We start from the raw sequence: 18,285 nt of genomic DNA, 5'->3' as shown, positions 1-18,285 counted from the left end.
CAGAAGCCATTTTAGAAAGCTATTGGAAACCATTTCATCTCATTAAATGTTATGTCAAGAGTCAGTTTCAAAACGGTTTTATTGACAGTCATCAATAAGAATTATGACACAAAAATAGCATATACAATGACATGAATAGTCAAAATAGAAGTTATGAGTAAATAAACCATCTTATATTTGCTTCATAACTACCAATCTTAAATTAATTTCAAATCACTTGTAACGATCTGTAATACAAATGGCCATCTCCGGAATTTAATTAAAAAAACAGCTAATGACAGAATTCTAATAAAACAAATCATGGGGGAAAGAAATAAATGACACTTTATTCAAAATTAAATATTAGCATACAATTGCCATATTCTTGCTTCTCCAAAACGTCGTAAAGTATTTTAAATCCACGACACAGCCTTCCGATGTCCACGATGTTTTAAAAGATTTTTAAAAATCCATCGGAAGTCATTGAAAAAGGGTTTCAGCCGGTCAAAAAATATGCCATCTTCACGTTTAAATAACGCGATCTTCGCGTTTTAACGATGTCTCCATTGTCAGCGAAATCCACTTGAATGGGTTCTTGATGGGACAAAAAAGAAGGAAACATTTAATAAGCCCACAGTACATATCAAATTATCAATCACTGCCCCATAATCAACAAAAATCAGAAGCTAACACGATTATTACCAAGTAATGATCGTAACAATTAAAAAAACTAAAATCCGAATGACCACTAGGGGGTCTGTACGGTCAGGCTAGCTAGCCGCTAACCTGAACATTACTACGTTAGTATTCACCAGCGGTAACTTGTGACAGAAAGAAAACAAAAAACAGCCAAACGTTTATATGAATTATTCCGAATATAAGCACAAGTAAGAAAAAGTTTGTGAATATCTTAAAATGTCAATCAAATACACCATTTACCTTACTATACAAAGTTACTTTTCCCGCGCTCTGTGTTTGGCTATATACCTAAGTAATAAGTGCATCGCTGAATGCTAAATAAAAGCAGCTAATGCTTTTTCAAGAGTAGAAAAATCCCAACTGACTTGGTGAAATGGTTCCATTTAAACACCTGATAAAGCAAATACATTTGTATGGTGAAGTATGTTGATGAGATTGTAGTGATGTCATCAACATGCGACATCATAACACCTTTAATACGCGATGAAAACCACCAATATGAGTCCTAAACATTACAGCGCGGTGTGCTAACGTACTCCAAACGGGGGAAAATGTACAGCAACAAATTCCCAAACGTATTTTTTTCTTTAATTTTAAAAATTATAACATGGTAATTAGGCAGCTGATTCTGCTGTTTGAACAACAGAAGGAAACTTATGTGGACCTAACCTCTTAAGACTGGATGAAATATAATACTGCTAAATGGCTTGGAATGTGTGACCCTTTAAAGAACAAAATAAAGCTACGATGTCGCAAAACAAAAAAGATCTGAACTGAAGCATTTTGGAAGATAGATGTACTGTCGCATTCAAGAGACAAATTGGGCCTTGTTGTTGAGGTAAATGTCATGTGCAAACGTGAAGGTACTGATTTTGCAGTGTATCTATTTAAAGAGCGTTAAGGAACTTACAGGGCCGTCTTCAAACTGATTGATCCCAATTTCAAAATTATCATTAGTCCACGTCTCTCTGTGAAAGGGATCAAGACAAACACGAGTGAAGTCCGAAATGAGAATGTCCCTCTAGAAAATGACTACGCTGCATGAAAGTATAATAAAGTATTTAAAATGTTTCTTTGAGGAACAGCCAGAATTAGTTTGAAGATGACCATGGGGTTGAGAGCAAAGAAAAGTATGAAAATGGCTTTTCGTAGTTTTCGCAGTGAGCTGAAAGGGTGACTGGATAGTCAAAATAAGCAGAATCTTGAATATCGACAAGATCCGTTTACGTTGTGGGTGTTCCTAAACTTGAGCAGTTGGGTAAAAACAATGTTTTGTGAAGTCATTCCAAGTATCTTGCTTGAGTGCAGCTATGAGACTTCAAAAATCCAGGTTTGTGTCAAGGCATGGGTATTAAGACTGAATCCAGAAGAATCAGGAGACAAGATTTGCAAAGAACGTTCCTCCAATACACATCATGGTAACAACTACTCAGTTTGAAGAGCTGATTGGCCATGAGTGAAAGAAAAATGGTGGCCATTGAATTCATCTCAATTGAACAACTCCAGTTGGCAAAGACAAGGAAAGAGAAATATTCCAAGCCATGAGCAGGGTCATTCAAATCCAATGTTAAATTGAATTCTCATCCACACTGAGCACGTGTAGGCTAGTTGTGTGGCTAATGGTAGTACGCCAAGTGAAGTGGAAAGGATACCATTGGCTTGGTGGATGCTTGGCTCAGACCACATCACTAATTCAGGTAGTTTGTATGGACGTTGTTTTTCTTGAAATTCTAGGAATGAACCTTCTATTTTTATGATCACTGACTCCACCATATTCGGGAATGTTGCAAATGTGCATTGTGTTGTTTAAGAGATACAATAAAACAGTGAGAACAATGTTCGACTTTAAACTGCGCCAAAAGATCTTGGCCGCGAACCTTACCTGCAAACTTTTACTAGCTAAGATACTTTACATCTACCAGACTTTGTTAATCCCAGGGAATGTTTTAAATGTATAAAAGGATTTCCATAAGAAGGCCATGGCATTACTTTCGTTAAATTTCACCCACTAGCCGTATATCGGAAATTATCAAAATTATTTGATGTGTTAGGTAGCTGTAGCTAGCCAGAAAATTTCACTGGAAATGGAAGACTTTTAGCGATGCGTTTTTAACAAAACATTATATGCTAACGAATCAAAAAGCAACATTTTACCACGGCGCACCAAAGTTGCAAAATTGTCGATCGGAGAAAAAACAATAGCCCGTTAGCATACTTTTAAAATTTTGTCTTCTCAGTACGAAACGAGGACAATTACAAGAAAATCTTTCAATCTTCGAAAAAAACTTACCGTTCTAGTCTGGGGAGAAAATCGTACGAATCCATCCGTAAACTCTTCGTAGCCCGGCGTCAAGCCTTTAAAATACAAAACGTTCTCAGTTACGAGAATTACTCACCCTAGTGGTTGTATGTAGGTAGTAGCGATTACGGGACTTAAATATGGAAAAGGACCAAAACTTACCATTTTTCTTCGGTCAGACGATCTGGTCCTTCCGTCGATGTTGCATTGCGTTATCCATCAAGTTGAATCCCTTTAAAAGACAAAATGTATGCACGTTTATAAATTTTCATTTTTAGAAGATGTATTTTGTGTCATAAAATTTGATAAAACTACCAAAATGTTGCTTAAATTAGTTCAGCTACGTGGTAACATGTTTATTTTGTGGGAAAATGCTTAACATCTCTAGGGGTCTTATTATATTTAATGCCTAGTGAGATCCTATTGGGAATAATAGAGCGAGGATGTCTTGTTTTGATATTGTGGACTAATTCGTTATAATCAACAACATTTAGTTGGTAATTCAAAAGTAGTTTGTCAAGTAATATTCATCTCAAAGTGTGTGGTAATCAACAGCCTCGTCCACAAGATTGCCTTTTTAAGAATATTTATATTTATTTTAATTTTAGAAAGGGTTAGGTTTGAAAACTATACATAAATTTGACTTCATGTTCACTTAAAATAACTTTGAAACACTCCTTGGGTGTTTAATGTAAAGAGATGCAAAATGCATGGAAAAATAAAAATGAAATCCCTAGCCATTGCCTTAAAGGGTTAAAAGCCAACACCCTATTTTGTATTTCCAGATATATAGAATTTTTAACATGAAATGGCTTCATTTGATCAATATACCTGTTTCAACACATTTGGAAAATCCTCGCTGACTTGATTTTTGTAAAACTCCATTTAGAGGTATTTTTAAGAATAATTTTACCTTTTTTTAAACCAATCAAAATGTATTAAATCAATAGTTAGAAATAAAATTTTAGAATCCACTTCTATCGACTGTGTACACAATCAAATGGTGGAAAAACGCGTCCTGGTGATATTTTACACAAATTACAATTCGACGAAAACCCTTGAAAATGAACATAAAGGAGAAAAACCATCAAAACAATCAAAATACCTATCAGGACAGTCACAAAGCACATGTACGCGTTTTAAAAACGAAATATTTGCCTGATAATATGCTTTTATTCGACGAAAAGCACAAAGGGCATTTGTCCTTTCAAGGACAAAGCCAATTTTAAATGCGTAGTCACAAAGACGACAAGAAACATCGACAAAAAGACTTCTACAAACATCTTCTATGTAAAAGTCGATGTATGGCGATAAAATATGTCTCTTCCAACTCACTGACACATATTTTCTAACAAATATCGTCGAATACGTCGTCGTCTTTGTACCACCGAGCACACCATGGCCATTTTTTTACAACAGCGTCTAGTAGCTTGTTCTTTTCCACCATATTGGCTCGTACCGCCATGTCGACGCGCCTTCCCTCCTATTAACGTGTAATTCTTGGATTTTTTCTTACCAACATCCACGACCAGGACTATCCGCCGTCGTCTGGCCGGGTCGGCGTTGTGATTTCTGGGCATTTTGGTCGTTTTGGTGGCCTTTGGTGCTGCATGGCTCAGCCGCGTTCTCCTCGACGTGTTGTCCGCTCGGCTTCCCTATGGCGTGTGTCCTTCCTCTCCGCCTCCCGACGAGCTCATATCCTTCGACGGCTCTGCCCACTTTTTCGCTTCGCGACGTAAGCGAACATCCACTTCCTCTCCTCCTGCCCCGAAATGGCCGCCATGTTCTACTGAATTCGTCGTCTTTTCGTTTTCTGACGCTGCAAAAAAACATTTTAGACGTTACTTCTCGTTGCCTTCTCATAAGATACGATAGGTTTGTGATAAAGGACAAACATTTTAAGCACAACATTTGAGGGCAGTGACTGACAAAGAGAGGTTGAAGGGAAAAAGCGTTGGTTTTAAATGGCGCCCCTGTTGGAGGTGTTTGAAAAGAGGAATAAAACGTATTTTCGGGGAATGCTAGTTTGAATTAAGGGGTTGCTGATAACAATATTATGATTGATCATGGATTAAAACAAAGAATGCTTTTATTGTCACTGTCAAACGCAGGGAACGTTTCAAAGTTATTTCAAGTAAACATGAACTCATGGTTGTATACTTTACTGGAAATAGCGTTCTAAAAATAATAATTTGTCTTTTTTTTAAATGATAACAGCCACACATCAATTAAATTTTATTCTAAAATGATGAATAGGGAGTATTAATGTCAGGACATTTTGAATTATATGTCAACATATTATTGTTACCATTCTTGGCTCTATCTTAATAAAAATAAATGTTTTTTATTAGCTCTTTCAGTGCAACGAAAACAGACATCTAAACATAATTTTGTTGTGAATTGAAAAGATTGTCACTTGAAGACGTCCAATCCATTTTGATTTAGCCATTTAAAACATGTATTTTTGCTTATTAGAGGTTTAAATTAGGTGTGCACTAATCACAATTTTCTGACCAATCACAATGAGGCATTCAAAGCCATTTTTTTAACATTGCAACATAAAAACTAATATTTTAGGTGGTGCAGTCAGTGCACCTTTTGTTGGGCTTGTCGACGGAGCCCGTGGTATGTATTCCACCCCCATCAGCAGCCAATGAGATGTTTGTTACTACTACGCATGCCCACAGCACGAGGAAGATTTCTTTAAAAAGATCTGCCGCCTAGCAACAGCTTTGGCCTGTACACTTGGACAAATACAGCTATTGTTAGGGCACAGTGGCCAGTAAAACAGGCTTAGAGGGGGAAATCCATGCATTTCTAACAAATGTGTCAGGTGTCATCGTACACTTGTCTCACCTCAACTCAATGAACCTATTAATGTAAGATACAGCTAATATAATGAGCAAAAATAGATAGAGTTGAAGGACCAGCTTTTGAATAACTGTCCAAAAGTTGTAGTTGGGATGTGTAGATGGTTTTTTTAAATTTAATTTTAGCTTCTAAAAGCAAAGGCAGTCATTTACATATAGATATCGACACATGCTTTTTGTTGGGAGGGTGTGCCTTGCAAAACAGCACAAACAGGATCAAATTAATTGCTGTGTTTTTAAAAATTCAAGTGCACATTACATATTTCTTCTCACACTCTATCTAAAATGTATTTTGTAAGTGTAAGTAAGTGTAATTTCTTTCAATCTGCATCAAGCAATTGAAATTTATTTTTAGGAGTTAAATGGTTTGGGATTATTGGAGTATTGGTGAAGTTTACACAAGAAAGATTACTTTAAAATTAGTAAATGCACCTATGAAACCGACATGAATGTTGAAAAGCAGGTAAAATATCTGTACAAAGGTCAGAGAGCTTGAGATGACATTATATGATATCAGTTTACAACTAGAAGAGAATCTTGAATAGTTACCATGCATGCAGTCTGAGCGACACTCCCTCGCTGCTATGATAAAATAGGTCAAATGTTGCCTGTAGTTGATTCGTGCTGCCCTCTAGTGGGATCTCCTTTAACACAAAGTTGTCACAAAAGTATAGGTAAAAAAACAAATTCATATTGGTTGACAGTTTATTTGGTGGAACCCCATGACACTTGAATTTATGTTTTGAGTTTAAAATGTGTTCTGATCTAAAATAAAAAATACTTTCCTTTGTATGCATTTGTATATATACACACGTGTGGGCATTTGTGTAAACATAAAGATACATTCTGACTGATTAATCATGAATGGACAAAAGGGCATAGTACTTTATATCTGTTATGCATGTATTGTTGAGGGCAATGGGGGATAGTGGAAATTCCGAGTCGACATTGAAGGGGCCACCAGGAAAAAGAGGGGAGGTCTAATGAGCGTTTCCGGAGGAGGCGGATAATCCCAATCGCCAATTCTTAATACGAACACTAAGGTGTTACCTTCAACTCGATTCAACAGAAACGGTTTGTCGAATTAATTGCAATATATTTAAAGTAATTATATAAAAAAAATCTAGTCAAAATGTTACATTTCCTTTGTCCTTTTTGATGGCTCCAATTAGCAAATTCAACCTGTAATGTAACAGCTGTCGCCGTTTATGTTGACACATCTCCGGAGAAGAAGTACCAGTACTAGTTCGTTTCGTTTCGGCTCGGTTTGACTCGGCTCGACTCGGCTCCATGGCGATATTTTATTTAGCTTTAAGTCTAATGGCGGCAGCGGTTTGGAGCGTGGAAGGTGAGCCTCGAAGCTTGTCTTCGTCTCCGACCGTATCGCCGAACACGACCACGGTCATGTTACGAGAACACGACGGCGGCATGGATAACAAGAACGGCAGCCTTGGGGCGGTCGGGAGTCCAACTTCGTCCATCATGACGCACCTGCCCACGCTCAAAGTCGTGGTCATCTTCACCTGCGTGTTGACGGGGGCGCTCATCACTTGCCTCCTCGTCAAAATTATCAGGTAAGAAGCCACCATTCTTGGGTATCCCTTTTAACTCAATGGCCGGCATCGACGGCTATAAACGTCCAATCTATTTCGACTGGGAGAGGGGGTTAAATTGTCCAATCAACCTCCAGGGTTACCCGAAGAAAACCCACACAGGCACATGGAGAAGCAACGATATGAATGTTTCCCTATTTTCTAATCCGTCTTTAGAATTAAGGGTCAATTCCTTTCCAAAACCGTCTCATGTTTCTCAAAATGTGTAATGATTCACTTGGCCTAATCACAAACGAGTGATTGTGTTTGCGTCATGTGACGAAATTTTAAAGGAAAGATCCGCATCGGTTAAATAATCTTTGCACAAAGGATTACCAGTCTAACCTGATTTAAAACGGAATGAATATGTAATTAGAAAAGAGTGCCTTGGCGCTTTAGACTTTTTAAAAACACATTTATATATATTTTTTTATTTTTGGGGTGCCTTGCTATTCCAGCATGAAACAATAATGATATATTTTATGGTTTATTTGTTGAATTTGGTGTCAATTAATAAAATGTACATTTGGGTTTGACAGATCTGGGCGTCGAATCAGGAAAACCCGGAAATATGACATCATCACGACACCCGCCGAGCGAGTGGAAATGGCGCCCCTCAACGATGAGAACGAAGACGAGGATGACTCTACACTATTTGACGTCAATTACAGGTTTGCTTTCTTAAAACTACTAAATAAAATAACTTTAGAGCATTACTTAGGGCCCTAATTACACTGGCCTTATTCTTATTCCTTATCATTTAGTTTATAATACTATTACATTATTTTTTTAACAGGCCTAAAGCCTTCTATTTTGCCTTTTGGCCGGAATAGCCCGGCGGCCCGCCAGGCTCATAAAACACCGATACAAACCCTTACAATAGTAAGGTAGAGCTGAAAATAATCCACATGAAAAATGTTATTGTACATTTTAGCAAATAAATTAAAAGTAGTCTTCCCATCATATTAAATAAAAGTTCAAGGGACTACCCTCTTTTTGTATAGAAAACATCCTTCAGTAGCTGTTTTAATGCGCAAAAACATATTTTAGAGAATGTTAGTCGTAAAGAAGTTGAGATGCCATGTTGACATTGGGCTTCACCCTTCCGTCCTTTCATTGTTCCCTTACTATGAATGCTTCCTCAAGGGAAGAGAGGATGTCCTGTTTACCTGGCAACTTGTTTAACCCGCTTCCTTCTCAAACCACTAGTGAAAACTTAATTGAAATGTTTTCTATTTTCTCACAGGTGAATCTTCTGAGGACCAATATTTCCCATTTTGGACCATCCCACGTGACTTTTTGTCAGTGTATGTTGTCGTTAAACCGCATTTTTCCTGCGCACTGACACGAGAGACGAGACACTGGAAAACAACGTGCATACACAATTTCAACTTTTGACTCCGATTTTGACTACTAAACAGTCTTCAAGATGCACATTTTTTTTCTTTAAAAAATTTCTGCTATTTTAGTTGTAGCCTACATAAAATACTTTGTTTTTGTACTTTTTATGAATTCAAGATATGTCATCAAAACTGGATGTCTTAGTTTTTGGAGTTTAAACACTAAAAAATGTGATAAAATTATAAGTTTAAGGGTTATATATTGTATGAATAAAGTGGTATAGAAATATGAACGTATTGAGGCAAAATAATTCTAATTTGTTTTGCAGGTTAGTAATATATTTCAAATAGAATCATTTACGTACGCAACTATAATGTGAAAATGGCGGTGAAACTTTTTTGATGTACAAAAACTCACAATCAACCATTTGAAAACAATACACAATATGGATTAATTTATTGGCTGTGATAGATGTCAAATCCAATTTAAACTAGGAGGTCTGGTAGCGAATGGATTGTACACCTGAATTTGGTCTTTTCCCTGTTTTTGTTGTTCTGGGTTAAAAAACTGTTTTCATAAGAAAAAACACTATTATTTTCTGTACTATGTCAGTCAAATGTAGATTGTAAAATAGCTATCCTGTCTGTTGAAAAACTGGCAGGAAAAAAAACCTTGTTTATCCAAAGATTATATTATGAAATAGTCCTTTGCTAATCTGTGAAATAAAAGCACTTTTTTAAAGTGATTGGCCCTTTTTAAGATTTTTTTGCATGATGGAAGTACATTCATGTTGTCTTAAAGAGTTCAAATACAGAAATTGAAGTATAGTAGTTGAACATATTTCATAAAAAGAAAAGCATGCAGAGTTATTAGGGTTTTCAGGGGTTAAATATAAATAGAAACAGAGTATATAGATGCTTTTGGCAAGAAAAAAAACAAAACAAAACCCAAAAAGCAGCAGCTAGGAAGCTAACAAATGTAACATAATACTATACATCATTCTTTCAATCCCAAAATTTTAAATGAATGTTGTACTGTTCAATTTTCTTTGCTATTTTCCCCTAAAAAACTAACTTATTTCTAAGCATATTTGAAACTATTATGATGTAACTAATTAAAAAAACCTGTTATTAGTCACTTACTGCAAATTTAAAGACATTCATTGGACAATGACTTTTTGAATATAGATACCATTACCATTTTTAGTATAAATATTACAACTTAATGCTTAAATAGGCTTATTTGTACTTAATAACTCCAACTCTAACTGGAAGGGATTACTGTTCTAAAATTGTAATTTTTGGATATTAAATTTTTCCTCAAATTAGTACTCTACCACAAATTAGCAGTTTTAAGACTTCATTTTTTAAATGTTGCATTTCAATATTTAACACCCAACCAGTTAAAAATACTACTCATTACCTTTGTTTGAACTTGACCTACGACTTTATAGTTTATCGCGGCTTATTATATTCTCAGTATTTTACTACCTATAAAAAAAAATTCCACCATTGTGATTTTAAGTTATACTTTACTGTCCAAATACTGCTAATTAATTCTAGGCACCATTCACCCACCCACACTGAATTCACAAACTGAACGCTTCATACTTTGGTCAAATAAAAAAAAAAACTACATTGAAGCGCTGGTGTACTTGACAATCTTTTTAAATGACTTTTGGCTAAGTCTGTGCAAACAAGGAGGCCCTTCGACAGTTGCTACACGGCACCTTTGTTTCCCACGGAGGCTCCACATTATCCCAGATCCCCCCCCCCCCCCCTTTTTTTTTTCACTGGGCTCCCCAGGTAATGCAACGTGATCTCTTTAAACTTTCGGTCTGGCATCATGTTGAGAAAAATAACCCTGTTGGCGGAATATTAATCTGCCAGGGCACCCATTTAACTCACTAGGCTGCCAATAATGTATAACACACGCGCGTCCTAGTGTTAATGTGGCCAGAAGGGGGCACTGTGGGCTGTTTATATTGACATTCAATTAAGGAGCACCCTGGTACTAGTTAGTTGTTGCAAATAAGTCCTTTTTTCATTGAAAGTTTGTATCATTTTTTAAAATAAGCACACATCCCAACACATTAAGTTACTTTTAACGCATTTGGAGAGTCTAAACAATAGCTGCAAATTGGATAGCGTTTTAGCTAATTCTGGAAAGCTAGTAATTCGTACCTCATCGTTTTTGTTGACCTAGTGGTCTTTCACTCCCGCTTGTTGCTTTTCCTCTTCTTCCTCAGTTGCTGACACTTTTTTTAGCCGTTTGTTAGACGGCGCCTCCTTTTCTTTTCCGTGGATTCCCATCCATTTGCGTTTTTTGTCTCACTTGTCTGGGGAGCGGATCACTTGAGTTATTTCACTAAAATAACAAAACCAACGTCCAAAAAAACACTACAAAACTAGCCCTGGTCTTAAAACCTTGCTTCCCCAGTGACATTCCACTCACGTTACTTTATCGGGCTCTCCTTTTGGCAGCTCCCGGTGTGAAGCTTGAGCGCCCCCTGTCGGTGCAAGGCATCCAGCGTCCTAAACTCCAAAGGCATGGCGTGCGGGCTGGAGCCGGAAGCATACTCGTACTTGAGCGCATCGTAGTAGTGATACTTGACGGCTTTTCCGGCGGGGTCGCGGGGGAAAGGCCAGAAGCCGTAGAGGTGGATCTCCTCGCAGAAGCGGGTAGCCATGGTGTACATGAGGAGCCCCGTGCTGGGACGCTTGATGTGGACCTCGTTGGTCAGCCAGTACCTGGAAACAAAGATGGCGGCCTTGTGACAACTATGACCGGACGTTTGGTCCCCGTGTCTTTTGGTCGCCGGTCTTTTGGTGACAGAGTTTACTGTTGAAACCAGCTCTCAAAATTATATTAATGAGAGAGTTTAATATCTAAGAAAGAGAGAGTTTAATATCTAAGAAAGAGATAGTTTAATATCTAAGTACTGTTTAATATCTAAGTACTGTTAAATGTCTAAGTACTGTTAAATATCTAAGTACTGTTTAATATCTAAGTACTGTTTAATATCTAAGCACTGTTGAAAACAGATCTTTAGATATTAAACTCACTCATGAATATAATTTTGAGAACTGTTTTCAACAGTACTTAGATATTAAACAGTACTTAGATATCAAACAGTACTTAGATATCAAACAGTACTTAGATATTAAACAGTACTTAGATATTAAACTATCTCTCATGAATATAATTTTGAGAGCGGGTTTCAACAGTAAACTCTCTGTCACCATTTGACCGGCGACCAAAAGACCGGCGACCAAACGTCCGAGCAACGTGACAATTGTCAATTTTAATAGAGAGAAACCGCTATCCCAACAATTTTTTTCTAGCTACGTCCCTGAGCGGGCCACAAAAAGCAGAGGCTTGGAAAAAGGTGCTGGATATTTGTGCAATTGAAAAAAAAAAAGTCCGCCTTTGGACTGAATAATTTAAAGAGAAAATCAATGGTGGGCGCTGGAAAAAATTCCGATTTGGCTGAGATGGGAGTTAATGAAACGCTGACCGCGGATGAGTCAACAAAGGTCGCAGTATTGGACTCTGAAGACCTCATTAAAGAAAGGAATGGCTTTGGTGTTTTAGAAAGCGTGGGAGGGCCAGATTGCTGTCAAAAAAAAAAGAAGGAAGGCCAGAGACGGCCAGGGAAGACCATCATACTCAAGTTTTGATCAATACAGTCAACCGCCGCCTACAACTCAGCTATCTATTTATCTGTGTAACTGCATTTGACAGCACAAAGGAAACATTGGACGGTATTCATAAATTAGCAATAGCTTAACTCAGGGGTGTCAAAGTGGCGGCCCGGGGGCCAAATCTGGCCCAGCGCATCATTTTGTGCGGCCCGAGAAAATAAATCATGAGTGCCGACTTTCTGTTCTAAGATCAAATTCAAATAATTATAGATGTACATTACATTTCCTGATTTTCCCCTTTTTAAAATCAATCAATATAATTTTTTACTTAATTTTTTTTCTTTGTTTTTAGTTCAAAAAGCCAACTTAATTCTGAACATAATTTAATAATATATATTTTTTCCTTTTGAAATGGAAAACATGATTAAAATAAATGTTACATTACGAAGAAAAAACGCTCAAATAAACATGGTTTTATATCTATAAAAATATCACAAAAAAATCTATAAAAAAGAGGCTGCTTACCCCCTGACGGCATGCAGCAGGCGCAGCGATGGGAAGGCGGTCCGCACGTCCACCGCGTGTCGCAGGATGAGACGCAAGGCCCACTCCACTCGCTCCTCTCCACCTTTGGCCATGAAGGCCGGGATCCACAGCACGCTGCCGTTGAGGGTCCGAAGACGCCGGGCGAAGGCGCGCTGGGACTCGCCGTCCGCCAGGTCGCGGAAGGCGCGCTGAACCACCGAAGGGTTCATGGTCACCAGATTGCTCCGGCGTCCCACGTCGGACGAGTATTCCTCCACTGGCGCCAGGTTGCACCTTTCAATGAGGAGAATAGTACTTTAAAGTGGGACTATTTATGAACTCAGGGGGCTACTTGACTGAATTTGATAATGGTCACGACCCATAGTCATTTTGTTTGTTCAATTAACCCCGCCAAAATAAGATTAAATGTCATTTCAATGCATGGCATGTAACAAAAAAAATGGATGGAACTTTAGCAAAAAAAAAAAAAAAAAAACTTTGTAAATGAAAATGTATAATGTAATTTATTATAAATTTTATTTTGTTGGTGCCTAAGTACAGGGTGTCTCAAAATATGTACTCACTTTTAGAATAAAATGTACTCACTTTTAGAATAAAATGTACTCACTTGTAGAATAAAATGTACTCACTTGTAGAATAAAATGCACTCACTAAAGGTTTTTATTCTGAAAGTGAGTACATTTTATTCTAAAAGTGAGTACATTTTATTCTGAAAGTGAGTACATTTTATTCTAAAAGTGAGTACATTTTGTTCTAGAAGTGAGTACATTTTATTCTAAAAGTGAGTACATTTTATTCAAAAGGGAGTACATTTTTTTGAGACACCCTGTAGTTAAAGGCTCACAGTTCTTTGATCGCGGGTTCGATCCTTCCTGTTTGGAGTTTGCATGTTCTCTTCAGGCTTGCGTGGGTTTTCTCTGGGTACCCACAACCCTGAAAAACAGGGATACTGGACTAATAGTACGCTAAATTGTCCCTCCTGTGAATGGCTGTTTTTCGTCTTGTCCTATGCGATTGGCTGACCACTGATTCGGGGTGTCCACAGTTAGCTGGGATAAGCTCCAGCACCCCCACAACCCTTGTAATGATAAAGGAGCAATGAACATGCAAACTCCACACCGTGAGGACCAGCCTGGGTTTGAACCCTCGACCCGAGAACTGCGAGGCAGACTTGCTAACCACTTGGACACTTTATTTTATTTTTTTTAAAATATAGTAGCACATTATAACTGCTTCAGCTAATGATATACTTTAGTGATTTTTGTCAAAAAGTTAGCCAAACGGAATTAGCAACATTCCTCATTTTTTAAATCCAAGCTACAAATAGCGCATCCTCATAATTGGCAGTTTTGTACCTGATAACAAAGTCGTGGGAGTCTATTTGCGAGCCACAGCTGCTGTTGAGCAGAATTCCCGAGTTCCCGACGATGGCGCACCGCCGATACCGTCGATTTTTCATGGGCGAAACGCTCGGCAAAAGACGGTAGAGGTTCTCCGAGATGTTAGTGGTGCTGTGGCGGTCAAAGACATAGTGGACGACGTCTCCGGGTCGCAGCGACCCCTTCAGGATGGAGATGTCTCGTTCTGGGTCGAGGAATTTTAGAACATTCTTCCTGAAAGGAAAAGACATGTTGGTTTTTCAATCTTCTAGTGGGAAAAACTGAGGAAAACATTACCTGATGAGCTTGGAGAGGGTCCTGTTGAAGGACCAGGTAGAGGAAGGACGCTTTTCACTGTCCTCGTAGCCCACTTGAAAGCGGTTTGTTTCAAGCACTTGTGGCGACGAAGTGCTTCCCACTTGTTTTTCCGTCTTCCTGCAACCGTGTTGTGAAAACATGCACGTTATTTGATACCAAGGTGAAAGCAGATGTCCAATATGTTCACATGGACGGTGAACACAGTGTAAACATTGTTTTTTGAAGATGCGACTGTAAACAGCCATGACGTCATCAATGCCATTCCTCAACTCTCACCATGTTATTGACCATTTCTTTGATGCAATTACTAATTCTTATTGAATATTTTGTTTCCACCTCTTGTAAAATGATGTAATTTATAATTTTAATTTAATATCTTTAAATTTTTTATTTTTTTTCCTGAAAAAAATCCACGAAGCTCTGAGTCCGCGATAGCTGAAGCGCGATGTAGCGAGAGAACACTGTATAGCGTCTTTGGACCGAGTAGCAGCTGGCGGCGCCAAATAAGCGGTAAGCGGATACTTGGCGAAAAGCTAGCTAAAGCCATTACGTTCAAGTCGCAATTCGATACCCCTTTTCGGCCAATCGTATGGCGTGTGTGTGTGTGCAGTTGGGTGATCGTGTTACTGACCTGCGAGGTTTCGGGAAGAGCCGGCGCATTTTCGATCGGCCGGGATTTCTAAATGGAGAAAAGGGAAACGAGAGTTGAGTTGAAAGAAATGGCGGCATGTTAGCGGGTTTTCTCTGAAAGAACAAATGAAGGTGAGAGGTACGCATTATGGAGGGTATTTTTAGACCAATCCACCGTGGACCCATTTGCTGCTGTGATGAGGACACACGGCACTCTAATGGAGGCTCATTACGTCTACGGCACTTCTGGGGATGCGGCGTGGGTACAATGACATTTGAAAATGTAAAATTGACATTGCAGATCTTCCAGTTTGAACGGAATCGGACGTTTATTGGCGTCAAGGGAAGCTAACGTGGTACAATGACGATAAAAATGTCTGAGATGCTTTTGGTGTGGATATATGTTCATTAATAAAAAAAATAGGCTCCAAAAAGCCTAAATTAAACTTGACATTTTTACAATAGTATCATTTTGAAGCTCTATATTCACTTAATTTGCGGTTGTTTAGCTAAAGTAGCTAGTTAGCCCAATTGGTTTGAAAATGACTAATTTGTATAAAATATAACTATGAAAATTCCATTTTTCTAAATAATATCAAATCATCACAATACCCAAATTATTCTCGATTGCTATTCAATACAAAAAAGTCAATTTAATTTACATTTTGGATGCTAACTATAAGGTTACCTTTAGCTTTAAAACCAACAGAGATAATTAACTCAAGGTTCTCTTGTTGCTAAGCTAAAGTAGCTCATTAGCACATTTAGCACCGCGCACGCTAACTAGCTCCAAATACATCTGACTTTCTTTTATAGATATTTTTAAACAACAATCCCCGAATTTTGCTAGGTTAACATTCTTAACAGGACAAATAAAATTGACAATAATTAGCTTTTAAGGCAACAACTACAATGGACAAATGTACCAAACTGTTTTTTAATTGAGAAAATAAATTGTATTCATAACAAAAAGGCTGTTAAGTGTCTTATTTTTTCCTTCACAGACTCTGTTCATAAGCTCCACATGTCAAGCTGTATTTTAGCGCTTTGTTTGGACATCTGCCGCAGCTGATACGGGAGCGGGCAGGCGGCATAACCCGGGTCCCCGAGGGTCGGCCTATTTGTCTTGCGGCAGCTTGCCTGTGGGATCGGCCTCCAATGAAACTAACCAACTGGAAAAGAAAAGTGCCGCTCATTCATAGCTGAATTTTCTACCGATTAGAAATCCAACCCCACGTCCATTTTGGCTCAAATCCTAATTTGGTCATTAGGATGCTTACGTTTCCATCTGTTTTTCTTTTTAAGAACAAGGAGGGCCAAGATGAAGGAAAAAGGATGAATGCGGCTTAATACAATGACAACAATGGAGGTCGTCAAAAGCAAGGGGGGGTGGGTTGCAACTTTTAAGCAGTCGCCGTCAAGGGCAACCGGTGTGACTCGTTGCCAATAACGTCCAAGTCATTTGGACTGGGAGGTCTGGTGGTGAATGTTAATGCATAAAATCATTTTGCCATGGTTTCCTAAAAGGTATGGGTTGTTTTTTTTGCCACCTCAGCAAAAATGTGTGATCCTTTTAGTATCAGTTCACTTTGGTTTCCTTGAAGTGGAAATACAGCACTTAATGTTGATGTTTTAATCATTTTAATGCAATTTTGCAACTCTATGATATGTTTTTTTGCTGATATGACCAAGTCTGCCATGCATATTTTACTTAAGTGGTATTTGACATTTTGTTTATGAAATTGTGACAGGAATTGGTCATCGATAGGGGGCAATTAAAAGCTCACTAGCACCCACAACCTAGGGGGGGATTGTTGACACTCATTGCCCCCGGGCTCTGCTCAAATTTATTCCGCCACTGGCTGAAAATGTTCTCGCACTTGTAACGACAAATAAAGCCCATCTAAATCCAACACCTATCCGAAGGGGGCGCTATACTACGAAACGAACCACATTCATTGAGCAACTGTATATACAAAGACACAAATGTGTAGCGGCTACTCACAAGGTTTCTTCTTCCTCTTCTTCCACTTGTGCGATATCATCAACGATGAGGAGCAGCACCAAGAGTGTGACGAAGAGGAAGATCAGCCCGCCGGACGTAGACGTCATGCTACGGGGGTGCTGGAGCCGTCGGCGGCTAGGAAGCGCCGCGAGTCCGGGAGCAGCAATAGGCATCCCACCCCCCGGCGTTCACCTCCTTCGCATGTCTATTTGCGACCGCGCGTCTCTCTTTGTTGCGGTTCGCGGACCCCCCCGCGCACGCCGCCGCAGTCCAATCTCAAGCGGTCCGCCCCCTTTCGCTTTCTCTGCCTCGGTGGCGGTGGTCTCCGGTGTAAAGCGTTCATTCTCAGCTCCAACTTTTGAAGCAGCTACCTCCAGAGGCGGCGGGGGGGGATGTCGGGTGGGCGGCGTAGAAGATGTGGATCACACGCGCTCTGATTTAAAGGTGCAGGCGCTGATGGAAAATAATAATAATTAAACAATAAAAGTGCAATTGACCAAGGAGCTGGGAGATCATTTTTACGGGCGATCGTGGCTTGATTTGAGAGCGGAAATTTGAGATGAGAGTCAGTGGGCGTGGCTACATATGCAAAAGACCGGGTGGACCTTCGTATCATAGTGGCAAAAATATGTTTTTGTCGAAAATGAATCATTGAAAATTAGTGTTAAGCTGCCATCGATTAGGGGTCAGGCACTACTTTTTCTGTACTCAAGATTGGAAAGGAGACTTATTTATTTTCTTTCTATCGTTTTTAACTCATTGACTGGTGTTGACCGCGCTAGGCGTCCAATCCATTTTAACTGGAAGAGGCTAATGAGCGACCGCAACGCCACTTAATGAAATTAAGTTTTCTGTGACATATTTTTTTTTATTTAAGTTTTCACTCACGTTTAGCAATTTCATTTTTACTGTTGAAAACAGTCCATATTTTTTTTAATAATTGTAATATAATAATTAATATTCATTTATTAAAAAACGTTTAG

At 38.7% G+C, this 18,285-nt stretch overlaps 2 protein-coding genes across 2 annotated transcripts; one reads left to right on the top strand and one right to left on the bottom strand.

Annotated features, from left to right (window-relative positions):
- Window positions 1–61: 61 nt before the first annotated feature.
- st8sia2 (ST8 alpha-N-acetyl-neuraminide alpha-2,8-sialyltransferase 2) lies at window positions 62–17,757 on the bottom strand. Its single transcript, XM_077743864.1, has 10 exons — window positions 17,303–17,757; window positions 15,299–15,346; window positions 14,647–14,784; window positions 14,326–14,583; window positions 12,950–13,243; window positions 10,964–11,530; window positions 4,494–4,796; window positions 3,140–3,209; window positions 2,969–3,033; window positions 62–573 (listed from the first exon to the last, which is right to left on the bottom strand). Exons 1-6 carry the CDS (start codon window positions 17,473–17,475, stop codon window positions 11,236–11,238), a joined length of 1,206 nt encoding a protein of 401 aa, XP_077599990.1. The 5' UTR covers window positions 17,476–17,757; the 3' UTR covers window positions 62–573; window positions 2,969–3,033; window positions 3,140–3,209; window positions 4,494–4,796; window positions 10,964–11,235.
- Window positions 6,827–9,525, top strand: fam174b (family with sequence similarity 174 member B). The gene is made up of 3 exons (XM_077743850.1): window positions 6,827–7,421; window positions 7,979–8,110; window positions 8,686–9,525. Exons 1-3 carry the CDS (start codon window positions 7,138–7,140, stop codon window positions 8,687–8,689), a joined length of 420 nt encoding a protein of 139 aa, XP_077599976.1. The 5' UTR covers window positions 6,827–7,137; the 3' UTR covers window positions 8,690–9,525.
- Window positions 17,758–18,285: the final 528 nt, after the last annotated feature.

Source organism: Stigmatopora nigra, chromosome 2 (genome assembly GCF_051989575.1).
Source record: "Stigmatopora nigra isolate UIUO_SnigA chromosome 2, RoL_Snig_1.1, whole genome shotgun sequence".
NCBI lineage: Eukaryota > Metazoa > Chordata > Actinopteri > Syngnathiformes > Syngnathidae > Stigmatopora > Stigmatopora nigra.
This window is presented reverse-complemented; position numbering and strand designations above follow the sequence as displayed.

Bases quoted from the DNA above. Each gene is read 5' to 3' on its own strand.
- st8sia2 (XM_077743864.1), bottom strand. From the start codon at position 17,475: ATGCCTATTGCTGCTCCCGGACTCGCGGCGCTTCCTAGCCGCCGACGG. The intron at 14,584-14,646 runs GTAATGTTTTCC...TTTTCCTTTCAG, and splicing joins ACCCTCTCCAAGCTCATCAG to GAAGAATGTTCTAAAATTCC. The intron at 13,244-14,325 runs GTACAAAACTGC...CCTCATTGAAAG, and splicing joins TCCCACGACTTTGTTATCAG to GTGCAACCTGGCGCCAGTGG.
- fam174b (XM_077743850.1), top strand. From the start codon at position 7,138: ATGGCGATATTTTATTTAGCTTTAAGTCTAATGGCGGCAGCGGTTTGG. The intron at 7,422-7,978 runs GTAAGAAGCCAC...TGGGTTTGACAG, and splicing joins CTCCTCGTCAAAATTATCAG to ATCTGGGCGTCGAATCAGGA.